The sequence below is a fragment of the Abrus precatorius genome, unplaced genomic scaffold, assembly GCF_003935025.1.
Source record: "Abrus precatorius isolate BTA unplaced genomic scaffold, Abrus_2018 Scaffold8, whole genome shotgun sequence".
NCBI classification, from domain to species: Eukaryota; Viridiplantae; Streptophyta; class Magnoliopsida; order Fabales; family Fabaceae; genus Abrus; species Abrus precatorius.
This window is the reverse complement of record NW_020874428.1, coordinates 29,237,952-29,251,149: the sequence shown is the minus strand read 5'-3', so window position 1 is coordinate 29,251,149 and position 13,198 is coordinate 29,237,952. Positions and strand designations below refer to the sequence as shown.

At 30.8% G+C, this 13,198-nt stretch overlaps 2 protein-coding genes across 2 annotated transcripts; one reads left to right on the top strand and one right to left on the bottom strand.

The window, feature by feature from the left end:
* Window positions 1-2,805: 2,805 nt before the first annotated feature.
* On the bottom strand, window positions 2,806-3,231 carry LOC113874647. Its single transcript, XM_027512862.1, has one exon. It carries the CDS (start codon window positions 3,229-3,231, stop codon window positions 2,806-2,808), a length of 426 nt encoding a protein of 141 aa, XP_027368663.1.
* Window positions 3,232-8,301: 5,070 nt separating this feature from the next.
* Window positions 8,302-9,760, top strand: LOC113874646. Its single transcript, XM_027512861.1, has 2 exons — window positions 8,302-8,412; window positions 8,489-9,760. The coding sequence occupies exons 1-2, from the start codon at window positions 8,302-8,304 to the stop codon at window positions 9,758-9,760; spliced, it is 1,383 nt and encodes a 460-aa protein (XP_027368662.1).
* The last annotated feature ends 3,438 nt before the right edge of the window (window positions 9,761-13,198 follow it).

The following is a 13,198-nucleotide window of genomic DNA, read 5'->3' as shown; positions in this document are numbered from 1 at the left end:
AAACAAATAACCTTCAAATTTTCTAATAAGCCCTTTACAAAAAATATTAATTTTATTCAAAACAAAGTTAATCAGATTAACTTTTTAAAAGAAGAAGTTTCTTTTGCTAATATTGAAAAACAATTAGGTAATTTTTCACTTCAAAAGAAAATCCAGTCTCTTTTAAACAAAATCCAAACTTCTATATGTTCTGACCTACCCAGCGCCTTCTGGAATAGGAAAAAATATATTGTCAGTCTCCCTTATGAATCAGGATTCAAAGATACCCAAATTCCCACTAAAGCCAGACCAATTCAGATGAATGAGGAACTCCTCCATTATTGTCAGAAAGAGATTACAGACCTCTTAGACAAGAATCTTATCAGGAAAAGCAAGAGTCCTTGGTCTTGCTCTGCTTTTTATGTTAATAAACCTGCTGAGATTGAAAGAGGTACTCCCAGACTTGTTATCAATTACAAACCCCTCAATCAAGCCCTTCAATGGATTAGGCATCCTATTCCCAATAAAAAAGATCTTCTTAACAGACTCAATTCTGCTAAGATCTTTTCAAAATTCGATATGAAATCGGGATTTTGGCAAATCCAAATTTGCGAAAATGATAGGTACAAGACTGCCTTTACTGTTCCCTTTGGGCATTACGAATGGAATGTTATGCCCTTTGGTCTAAAAAATGCTCCTTCTGAATTTCAAAAAATCATGAATGACATTTTCAATCCGTATTCAAAATTTGTCATTGTCTACATTGACGATGTTTTAATTTTTTCTCAATCCATTGATCAACATTTTAAACATATAAATGTTTTTATCAATGTTATTAAACAAAACGGTCTTGCCGTTTCAAAATCAAAAATTAGTCTCTTTCAAACCAATATCAGATTCCTTGGACATAATATCCACCAAGGTACCATTATCCCTATCAGTAGATCCATAGAATTTGCTGATAAATTTCCTGACAGGATTCTTGATAAAACCCAATTGCAAAGGTTTTTAGGTTGCCTCAATTATGTAGGAGATTTCATCCCCCACCTAAAATAATGAAACTTATATATATATAGAATATATATATATAATGAAGATATATATATATATCTTCATTATATCAAATCTTTCTAAAAATTTATTATTTTTTTAAAATTTATATTTTTATTTAGATATATTCACTTCCTTAAATATGTGAAAAAAAAAAGAAAGAAAGAAAATAATGAAAATATACTCTAAATAATTAACAATTTTTTATTTCAAAAAGATATCCTTTCAAAAGAAAAATATTTTTCTTTAGAATATTTTATTAAATATAGTTATAATATTTAATAAATTATCTTAAAAACAAATAAAGGATATTATTTTATAATAAACTTTGTGTTAAATATATATATATATATATATATATATACAAACTAATTTATTATTTGAAAATAACAGTGATATGTTTGATGATTTATTTGCTTTTAATTTCTTTTTATACTTTATAAATACATTCTAATGAAAATTGAAGTTAGATACAAATATTTTACAAATTAAGTAAATATTTTCTAAACTTAATATTAATAATTTATTTGTAAAAGAATTATAGTTTCATTTATTATTATCTTATAACTACCACTTAACTGACCTTAATTTTTTAGAATTTTATTTACAATGAATAAAAACAAATATTTTAAAAATATCTACCATTTTTAACATCATGATTTTATTTTAAATCATTTTTAACAATATAAATATTTTTATATAATTATTTTTATATAAATATATTTATTAAATGTTAAATTAATAAAACTTAAAAAATATTTCAAGAAAAATTTGATATAAAAAATATAAAAAATAAGTTGAAAAAATCTTAATAAATGAATTAAATTCAAAATTTACAGTTTTTTAGTCTAAATAATGGAGTCAAACTTAATTAGACCCTTTCTTCCACAGAGCAAATACTTGTGTCCATTCTGTTATACCTTTAGCAGGCCGAATATATTATCTTGAAATCAATTAGTCTAGTGATGAACAATTAGTAATCTGTAGTGGGAAGTACGAATGACCAAATTGAACTAGGAACGAGTTCATGTTTCTCGATTTCGCTGCTAATGAATTAAAGTTCAATGACTCACATTTTTTGTTATTTTGTCCTCTTATATTTGATGAAATAGGTGAAATGGGTGCATCACATCATTTGTGAGAATTTCTCATGGAATCATCCCTGTTAATATATAGATATATATAAACACACGTCTCATTTTAGTATATAAGTTTAATATTTTAGGTGTCACTTTACTATTACAGTTCTCTGCAGAATTGATTCAATAGACATAGCAAGGATATTGAATCGTGTTTTCATCACAAAAGATGCTTGGATCCTGTGTCTAATCCTATATGAGCATTTATCCCACCATGAAAGTACTAAAAAAGAAAGGGAAAAAAATAATGAATATCCTCCTCCTTTCAAACAGAAATTCAACCACCAAGTTAACAAATAACAATACTCCAAACACACGTACATATTTACAGCTGCTGTATGTTCGTGTCACATGATTCATGAAAATATCTTTGATATGGTCTTTTTTTCTGTGTAGTTTGGTAAGTTAATATATAATGGTTTATAATTGAACCATGAATATGAAATTTTTTTTTTTATCTGGTTTAACACAAGACAAGATCACTTATTCACTCGCAGGATTAAATTACATGAAAAAAATGTTGAATTTGTTTCTTAGTTGTTCTATACTTACAATCACGGAAGCAGCAAAAACCTTCTCAATCTTTCTACACTATACAACCCTTGAGCGCCATTAGTCGATATGATATCATCATCAATCAACTAACCTCGGGGATAGTCTCTAGCACTGGCTTCCAGAATCTGTGATGAGCATCATGATCTTTGGCGTTGTTCATTAAGCGGAAAAGAACTTGCTCAGCGGAAGCTCGCCCAACGTGCTTCTTAACCTGTTTTTGGTTCTCTATCCCTCCCAAGTCCAATAGTTCTTTCAACTCTTTCTTTGACATCCTTATCTTCACTTTCCCACTTACATGATCAGAAGAAGCTCTTAGAGTGCCTAAAATCTTCTCCTTCTGCACTTTCCCTAGACATAACACGTGACCATGAGCTTCATCAAACACCTTGCTTGAACTTGAACTTGAACTAGAACTAGTCTTCCTCGTAACAATATTCTTAGACGTCAAAGAAGTCCAGTCCTCTCCGCCCCACTCCATTGACGATGCTGGCTTGCAACAGTTTCCCATATTTTACAGATATGAATGAGATCTATCTATATATATATGCTCAGAATCTATACCTTAAAATTCCTTAAAACAATTAGATATATGATATTATATAATATAATTAATATAATGATTAATGAAGATGTATGTGTTATTAAAGTCTTAGAAGAATGAAGTATGTGGTGACAGATTATGAGGTGGGGAGGTTTGGGGTACTTATATAGGGAGGTGATGCAAGGGAAAGGATGATGATTGATGGGGAATACTAACTTTGCGTTATTCGCAATTGGGTGATTAATTTATTGTTAGTCACGACGGCAGCAAGATCTGGTCTCGTTTTTGTGCATGGCAGCCCAAAAGGTGGCTTTGTTGACCAAATGTGATTTTAGCAATGTATGTATTGCGTGTACGATTACGCTTTATCCGATTTCACTAGTGTGTGAAATGAAGGGGTGAAGTAGCATCTTGGGGACTGGCTAAGCAAAGTGATGAATGTGAATGTGTGCTAATGGAATCTTGGAATTGCTATCTTTGCCTTTAATTACCTCCACGTGTCACTGTGAGTTAGTGTTTATCACATCGCTGTTCATTTCACAAAGAGAATTTGATGCTCCCAATTAAATGAAATTCGTTTTCTTTGCCCTTTCCTTTACAAAATACTGTGGAACCAGAATGCAAACTTGCGTGGAGTGCATCTGGTTTTGTTTTGTTTTTCGCTCTCTCTTTTTCCCCCCCTTTTTTTTTATCATTAGTTATATTTTTTACGCTTTTTTCTTTCAGTCTCTCTTGCTTCACCTATTTGATACTCCAAAATAAAGTATCAAACAATTATTTTCCTTTTTCCCTCCATGACAGGGATGCTCCATTATTTGCAATAACGTTTTACATCTTGCATTGACAAATGATATCAGTCTTATGGCAGGACTCAACATATTAATCAATTTAATTGTAAGAATATATTTTTTGGTTTAAGAGAATAAAGGAAGAGTTTGATTTTTTAAACATTGCCGGCGTAAAAATTTGTATACTATGAACTACTAAAAATACATTGCAAATTTACATTACTGCTGTATTTAAATTAATTTATAAACAAATAGTGTAATTTATAAACAAATAGTGTTAAACTGCATATCAACCGCTAGTTTTGTATTATGCAACAGTGTCAACCTTAATCTCAAATGATTTTTTTTTAACTATTATACGGTTACCTTTAAATTAAATAATTTTCATAACTTTAGAAAGATAAATAGCTTTATTATTAATTACAAATATTCTTTTATATGAAATAAGATTGCTTTAAAGTGATAACAACCTTAGAATTAAAATATAAATTATTAAAATTTTAAAATCTAAATTAAGATTAAATTGAAAAATATTAAATGCTAAAAAGTCATGTGACGTAAGTAAGAAAGAGAATATTTCCTAAAAATATTTGTATTTAAAATAGCTTTTTTTTTTGGGTCGAGGAAATATGAATCTTCGTCCCTTATTTAATTTTCTGGCCCTTTGACCGTGGTAGAAATGTGAAAGCTTCTGTTCTTTTTCTCTTTTTTACCGATGGGAACACGCTTTTGTTGTGGTTCTTCATCTTTTACCGATGGAAAGACGACTTCTTATTCAAGGTATCAAGAATTACAAAACAGTTCATCTTATTATCCATCATCTATGAAAATCATATGAATCACGACTCCAACAAATAGAATACGAGCCAACTTTTTCATTGGCAGACTTTTAAGTTCCTCCGTGTATAGCGAGTGATGAAAAAAAAGTGTGTAAATTAGGTTAGTACCCTAATATTTTCATACTCCCTTTTTAACGCTCTTCTGTTGTTTTAGACTGATTCCTGCAGACTTTACACGCCAGTTCTCTGCGCAGGAATTGGAATAGTTTAGGTGCAACACGTGGATTGTTATGGAAATTTTGAAATCTAAGGCACCCACAATACTTAATGTGCATGAAAGTTCTTCTTTTATTCATATTAACTTATCACAAGAAGGTTTCTGGATATATCTTGCCTTTTGAATTTGCAGTATTTCATCTCTTGTATAAGCAATATTAATTATGATTTTGCATAGATTTTGTGGATGTTAAAAGTACAAGATTCACTTATAAGGATTCCACTAAAAAATGTAAAATGTTACTACTAAGCTTAATTCTCTTATCGGATAAATTTGGTAATCTTAGCTTTCTGCCATAAAGGGAATGAAAATGAAGCAATTTCGTTTAGTATTAGACGTGTCATACATTAATCAGAGTAGATCGTATTCTTTTCATTGAAAACATAGCCCTTTTTTTCTTGGACATTTAAATTCATAAAGTCACCATTAACTCACTGAAAGACAATATAATAATGTTTATTAGATTAAAAAAATTACAAAATATGTAATGTTTAATATGTCTAACTATTATAATAAATGACTCATAGTTTTAAATTTAAATTTCAATTAATATATTAAATACTTGAAAATAAAATTTTATCGCTTTTAGTGATCTTACTCAAAAAAAAAATCTTTAATAAAAGATACAGGTAATTTAAATAAAAAATTAATATATAATTTTTAAAAATTTTAATTTTAATATACTATCACTATAAATATTTTATACTGTCAATTAATTAGAATACAATAAATATAAATTTTAAATCAAATATTATAAAAAATAATTATTCATGCTAATATGTCATATTTATAACTAGATAATAATATAAAAAATATTTACATTGTTATAGTATATTTTAAGTAATTTGTTTCAGTCTTCCATATATTATCTCTCCATTTGGATCGTTTCAAACAAACTCGTATCACATTCCATAGATATCTATAAAGCGCATTAAAATAATGTTATGATTGCCCCTGATTTCTCAAAACTAATGATGTCCATTTTGCAATTCTAGAATATGTGATCGTGATTTAGCTTAATTTAATTTCATGGAGTAACATTTGACTTTTGTAATTTCATCTCCAGTTTCAACGGGTAGACACCGTGAGCTTTTGACAATCTCCTCACTATTTTTATTCTCTTTTCCTTGTTAGTATTTTAACTTAAAACTGTTAGTATATTATGATACTTTCAAAATTTCCTCCAGAACTTGAATAGTATTATTTTAAACTTTAACATTTAGCCCTCAAAACGGATGGCACACGACGAACACTGAATCAAACAGTGAAAGGAGAACGACTACGTATGGTATGACACCATGCCCGTATTTTGCGTCGCCAACGAGAGCGCGTCTCTTTCTATGGATAAGCATAATTGGACATTGAATCATCCCTTATTCTTATCTAATGTTTTCTATCGAAATTCAAAACATCATTCGCCATTTGCCTCTGTCAATCTTCTTATCCAGACAGATGAGGTGTTACCTCTTCAATGCATACAACAGGTGTTAAGCTTCTTCTTTTTTTTCTCATTTTTTTAATTACACGTACGTGCAAACGATAGGTATTAATTTGTCGCAACTATTGATATTCAGTCATCAATGATGAGCGCGTTAAGAAGAATTTGCCCGATCAATGTTCAATATACATTATAGGAATAGTACTTAAGAGGGTTAACGAAAATGAAAATGTCTAAGCTGGGTCAGATATATAAAAAACGGTCAGTGAAAACGTCTAGCTGCACGTTTTTCCCGTGTTTTTTTTATTTATTTTATTTGTGAGATTTGTCTTGTCAAATCACCAAAGTAAACAAAACTAAATTTGTAGGCAGCCTTACTTAAATCGGAATATTAAGACTCGCATAAATTTATATATGGCTGAATTAATGAACATATAAAAATATAAACTTTAAGGAAAAGTGGAGCTAAAAAGGGTTTCATATTTTATAGGTATATAATTTTTCTGTAAATATTTATTGAGCTTGACAATTTTTTCTACTTTTAAATAGGGATCATCCTCTACCCTGAAATTTCTTTTTAAAACTATTTTTTAAGCATTTACATATGAATTTATTATTTTTATGCAAATAAATGATTATAAATATTAATGATTGATTGTTGAAGTAACGTGTAATATATATATATATATATAACCTTTTTTAAGTGTATATATATCCTGAGAGAAAAGAAAAATAGAAATAAAAAAGATAAACAGTAATATAATAATCTCAAAGATTCCCGAAGCATTTTCAGTTATGACAAATGGTAATAAAAATGTTACATAATTTCTTTTATGTGCAGTATAGATTAGAGTTTACAGTATACATTCAAGTCATGATAATTATGGGAAAGAAGATTATGCGAAAAGTACACAAAATTTACTCCATATAGATCAATTAAAAAAACGAGAGCTACATAAGTTTCCTTTAGACATATAGCAACCAAAAGCCAATGAAGCCCTGTTTGGATATCTCTATTTGATGTGCCTTTCCATCGAAAGAGAGAGAATTTTATTTCAAAGATAAACGCTCTGAAAATTTACATATGCAGCTAAAGTACACATCCCTTTCCCAACATAAAAGAAACATACTAAAAAATTATTAAAAGGATTGAAAAACATCAGTTTTATTATTTAAACAAAAAAATAATGCCTCATTTAATGTTATACGTAATCATCTTTACTTCTTCTTCTTTTCTCTTTGATACATACATATTTCTTAACTTTGAGTGAAAGCATTCTTAAAAATTATCATCTTTGTTGTAAAGTGTGACTTTTTTTTATTGAGATTTATTTATTTATTATTCCTTAAAAATTGATTTTAAATATTATTATATCAAATTAAAGATATTTATCTATTAAATTTATTTATATTCATATAATAAAAAATTGTTAATCTTTAATTTGATAATATTTATAAAAAATAAAAATCGTGTAATCCGGAGAACTTGGTAGTAAATTATTATTCCACGATACAAATTGGAGAGCGAGTGACCCGCTGGCTGCTACCGCGTACAGTGAAGTTTGAAGTTGAAGCAATCGTAACAAAACAAAAGGGACTTTTTCTTAACCCTTTCAATGTGTTGAAAAATGAAAATAGCGCATGGAAAGGAATAAGCATAGTGAGTAAAGTGACGACACCACAACCACAACACAGACATTCCGAAATTACAATTTGCTTTTGTCTATTGTTGATGACCGCACCTTCTCCAACCAAATGAACTCCGTCGCCAACACCTCTCCCGTCAATTTCCCCCACCGCCCCCCAAACACTCACCTTTCTGCCAGAAAGCTCGCCGCACGCTTATGGCACTTGCGTGTCTTCCAGGTTCCATCTCTCTCTCTCTCTCCCTCTCTCTCTTGTTTTACTATCTTCTAATCGAATTCGTGCTCCCTGTTCTCAGATTCAGTCTTCTCCGCCACGCGTCAAACTCTCAAAGAAAGAGGTTACGATACGCTCAAAAATAATAGGTGATTCTGTTGTCTCTGCTCTGATATCAGAACTCCTTCGCGCTCAAAGCTTCATCAACAAGCTTAAAGCCCAACACAAGTCCTATAAGAAAAAGATTGAGGAGGAAAAGCTTCTCTGGAAGCGTCGACAAGTCCATAAGACTGAAGCAATGTTAGAGGAGTTAAAGGATAAGTTAGCAAGGGAAAGGAGAAGTAGGGAGAGGATGGAATCACTTAGCACCAAATTGGCGAATGAGCTGGCTCAAGCCAAGCTTTGTGCAAACCAATATATGATTAACTACGAGGAAGAAAAGAAAAAAAGACAATTATTAGAGCAAATCTGCAACCAATTAACCATGCAAATGGGAGAAGATAGGGCCAAGCTCGAGGGACTACAGAGACATTCCGTGAAAATGGAAGAAGAGAGGAACATGTTTCTAATGGCGGAACTATGGCGTGAAGAGAGCATCCAAATGAAGCTAGTTGATGCAAAGCTTGCTCTTGAAGATAAGTATAATCAGATGATTCAGTTGATTTCTCATCTCCAAAGTTTCTTAAGGTCAAGAGGTGATGAACTAGACACCATGGAGTTGAGGGATGCTCAGTTGATCAAACAGGCTGCAGAATCAGTCAATATTCATTGTGTTACAGAACTCTCATATGATTTCACAAAGTCAAGTGATGTTTTTTCCATTTATGAGGAGTTAAGAAAGGGAAACATTAACGAGAGAGTGATTCAAGTTGAACCAGACTACCCTCCCAATGTTATTGGTCCCTCATCCACAATCCACATTGTAAGTATTGATGAAGATTGCTTCAAAAATAACTCTTTGCTACGTCTACATCAATCAAGCAACTCCGGTGATTATAGTACAGCGTTACAGGTGATTAATGTTAACCAAGACAAGAATATATGGGAGAGTGAATCAGATCTATGTTTTGAAAATCAAAACGATGGTTGTTGCATTCACTGTGTTTCTGTGGCACAAGAAGATCCCACATTTGATAAGGGGGAAGGTTCGGGTGAAAGTGGTTTAAGACAATGCGAATTATTGGGGCAACGAAACTTTGCAGACTCTGAGAATCCCCACATAACTCGTGGGATGAAAGGACGCATAGAATGGCCACGAGGCATTGCCAAAATCGATTCTAAGGTCATCCCTTTGGAAGAAAGAGTGCGAAAACAGAAATCTCAGTTGCAGCATATACTTAAGCCGCTGGCTTGAAAGCTTGTTTCAATTTTGAAAGAGATCAAATATAGAAACACATTGAAAGCTCCATTCATTTCTCTTCTGTAGATCAAACTTCCAAAAGAAACACCACCCTCACACATATTTCAGCATATTTGCGAAAATAACGTTTTGTGATTTGTGTTTGTCCGTCTATCCAGCCGTTGATCAATTGTAATAATGCTAGAAACACAACAGATAGCATATCGAATTTTGAGTGTGATTGATTCTTTTCTAGAAAACCAAACCAATTCGGTATGCACACTTTTTTGTGTGTGTTAGATCTCTTGATTGATAATTTGTTCAATTCATGATCATTGGAGTGAGGCTATCGATATGCTCCTACATTTTCCATGATGAGTTATGTGATGGAAAAAAAAAACCAGAAAGAGTTACAAAAGAGTATTATAAAATTTGCGCGTAGAAATTATATTAATCTTCAACTGAAAACACAAATAAAAAAAGAAAATCGATCATCATTTGCCATTATTTACTTTCCCTTTGCTTCCTTCATTGTTAACCTAAATGCCTGAATAGGTCGTTTCAAAATAATGAGAAACAGATTGAATGATAACTCTGACTCAACAAAGTCGTAAAATGTATGCCAAGGCCAAAGAACGTTGATGGACAAGAATCTGGCACTCCTGATGATGCGCCTATAATTTTTGCTGTTTTTATTTGCTGGCAGATATGGTTAGCTTTAAGATGGACCCGGTTAATCCATGCGAGCTTTAATTATGCTATATGTAGACCCTACACGCATTCTTCTTCGTGTTTTGTGATTTTGTTTTTTCGTGAAGAAATGTTCAGAAAGCCAAATATATGATAGGAGAAAAATGACTCGTGCTTTTTTTAAACCTAAAAAAACAATGTTAAATGAGGAAGACACAAACAAATACCCTACACATTCCTTGGTCCTGTTAGGGATGGATACCTTTGAAGTTTGTTTGACTCCAAAGAGTGTCGTCGACAAAAGAAGGTTGAAAGTGTTGCCACTACGACCGTGTCATGCCGTGTGAGCCCCACAAGAAACCACTGTCCATCATTTTCTGTTTTAGATACAAACCATTCATACTGAAATTAAAATAATGTATTATCTTAATTATTCCTGTAAATTTTGTCAAAAATAAAAAGTTATTACTTTTACTGATTTAAAAGTATTTTTTTAATAAAAAATAATTGACAGTACAATTATCGGTATAACTTACATTACATTGTCAAATGTATTAAAATTATTATTTTAAAATCAAAATTATACCCAAATTGTAAAAAAATAAATAAATAATTATCTACATAGACATATAATATGGTTACGCATAGAAAAGAATGGTAATAAAAAAGAATGTCTAATATTTGTCCAATATGTAGTATGATTGAAAGCTGCATTCGGAGTTGGTGGACCTAAGTTCTAACAAAGTGAAATTGACACTTTGCCATGGCTAACTGAAGTGGCCACGTTGGAACAATTAAGGAGCCGAAAGAAATGACTATCGCGGCAACGGGGCCCAGGGAAAAGGAGAGAAAAATGAAAGAGATGATTTCGACCAAATAAAAGGAAAGAGATGTGTAGCGGCACCTGGTAAAAGAGTGATCTGTGTATTGGCACTTTCAAGAACAAGGCCATTAACATTTTTGGAAACCGGGAAGTCAAATTTGTAAGTTCTACATTGCCTTTAATGGTAAGAACTTTGTCATTCTTTTAAAGCACACATGAGGAATTAAAAAAACAGGGAAAAAAGAAACCCTATATAACTTTACTTTTTTTATATGCTATTGACCTATTGTGTTATTCTTCTTCAAATAATATATTCTCAAGTTTTTTTTAAATATTTTTATCTTTTTTTGTCAGACTTATTCTAGCAATTATATATTATGACACATTCTTAGTAATTCTAAAAATTATATAATATGTCACATACACCAAGCCTTCACTCTTACTTTGCCACTTGCCAGTGATAATTGAAATCATGAGGTCCTAATTCGAATCCCAAGAGAGATTCTTTTTTTCACAAATTTTTCGTACAGTATTATAAATATATTTCATGTTATTTTCTAATTAATATTAAAGTTTTATCTTAATAATATATAAAAAAATATTAAATATAAATCTTTATTAAAGTAAAAATTAATTTTAATTAATAAAGTATAAAAAATAACGTGCAATCTTTATTAAGGTTTTGTTTGGGTCAACACCCAACTAGGGTTGAGATAGAACATGAGAAGCCTAGGCCAGCTTTATTTATAGTCCATACTCAGGCCTGCGGAGCAGAACCTTTAGTGATTCAAAAATCTAGCTCTTCTTGACCAAAAAAATGAACAACTAGCTCTTGTTCGATTTTTTCTTGGTCAAAACTAGCTCTTGTATCTTTTTTTATTTTGGTCCACAAACTAGTTCTTGTTTAGACAATGCTGTATTGTCGGTCCTTGTTTTGGGCTTAAGCCCAAAGAGCATCTTTGTATCCTTTACGAACAGTTTTCCCCGTAGGGCAATTTGACCAGAAGAATTATATTACGTTGGATAATGTTTTATTGCTTTTTGCATAATTAATGATTTTAAGATTGAATCGTGTAAAGAAAATAATAAATATTTTTGGTAAACATGTTTTTTTTATACGTGCACGTCTGAGCCGTAGCATCTTGAGAGGAAAAAAAAAAAAACAGAAAGAATATTGCAAGAAAATAATAAATATCTTGAACACTTATTAATGTTGAAGTTTTCTTTTTGAACACTTAATTTCTTGAAACTCCTTAGAGCTCTTGGTCCTAACTGGTTCTGTGCGACTTTAGTTAAATTTTTTGCATATTTTTAATTACGATTTGTTGTTTTTAGTAAAAAAAGTTTTTAACTTGTGGTGATTTTCATCCTAGCGTAACAGAAACTCTTGTGGTCTTTATGCCAAAATTTGACCAAGCTAGTAATTTCAAGGATTTTAGGCCAAAAAATTAATGTAGTCATTGTAATGTGACTTTTAATATTATTACAAAAGTATTTTGTGAATAAATTGGGATTTTTTTATATTATTGGTATTATTAGCCTTCTTTAAAGTAGTTTTGTGTTCGAAAGATGTAGCTTTAATAATACTAACATTTTGCAATAGACTATTTATGCTATGTCCCATTTCAATAGAAAGTATGCTAATGTTGACTTTCAAGGTTGATTTAAAAGAGGCCTATGACAGGTTAGATTGGTGTTTCTTGAGATAGTCCTTTAGAGGGTTTGGTTTCTCCACCATCGTTACAAAACTCGACAATTGTGCTTCCTCTACGGCTTTTGGTATTGTTTAGAATGGCTAAACATTACTTTAATTTTCCTTACATGGCAAAAAGATTTCATGTCTCCTATTTTATTTGCTCAAAGACTTGTATCATATAATGAATCATGAATTTAATTAAAATATTATGTATTTACATATATAATCATAAATTATCACAAAG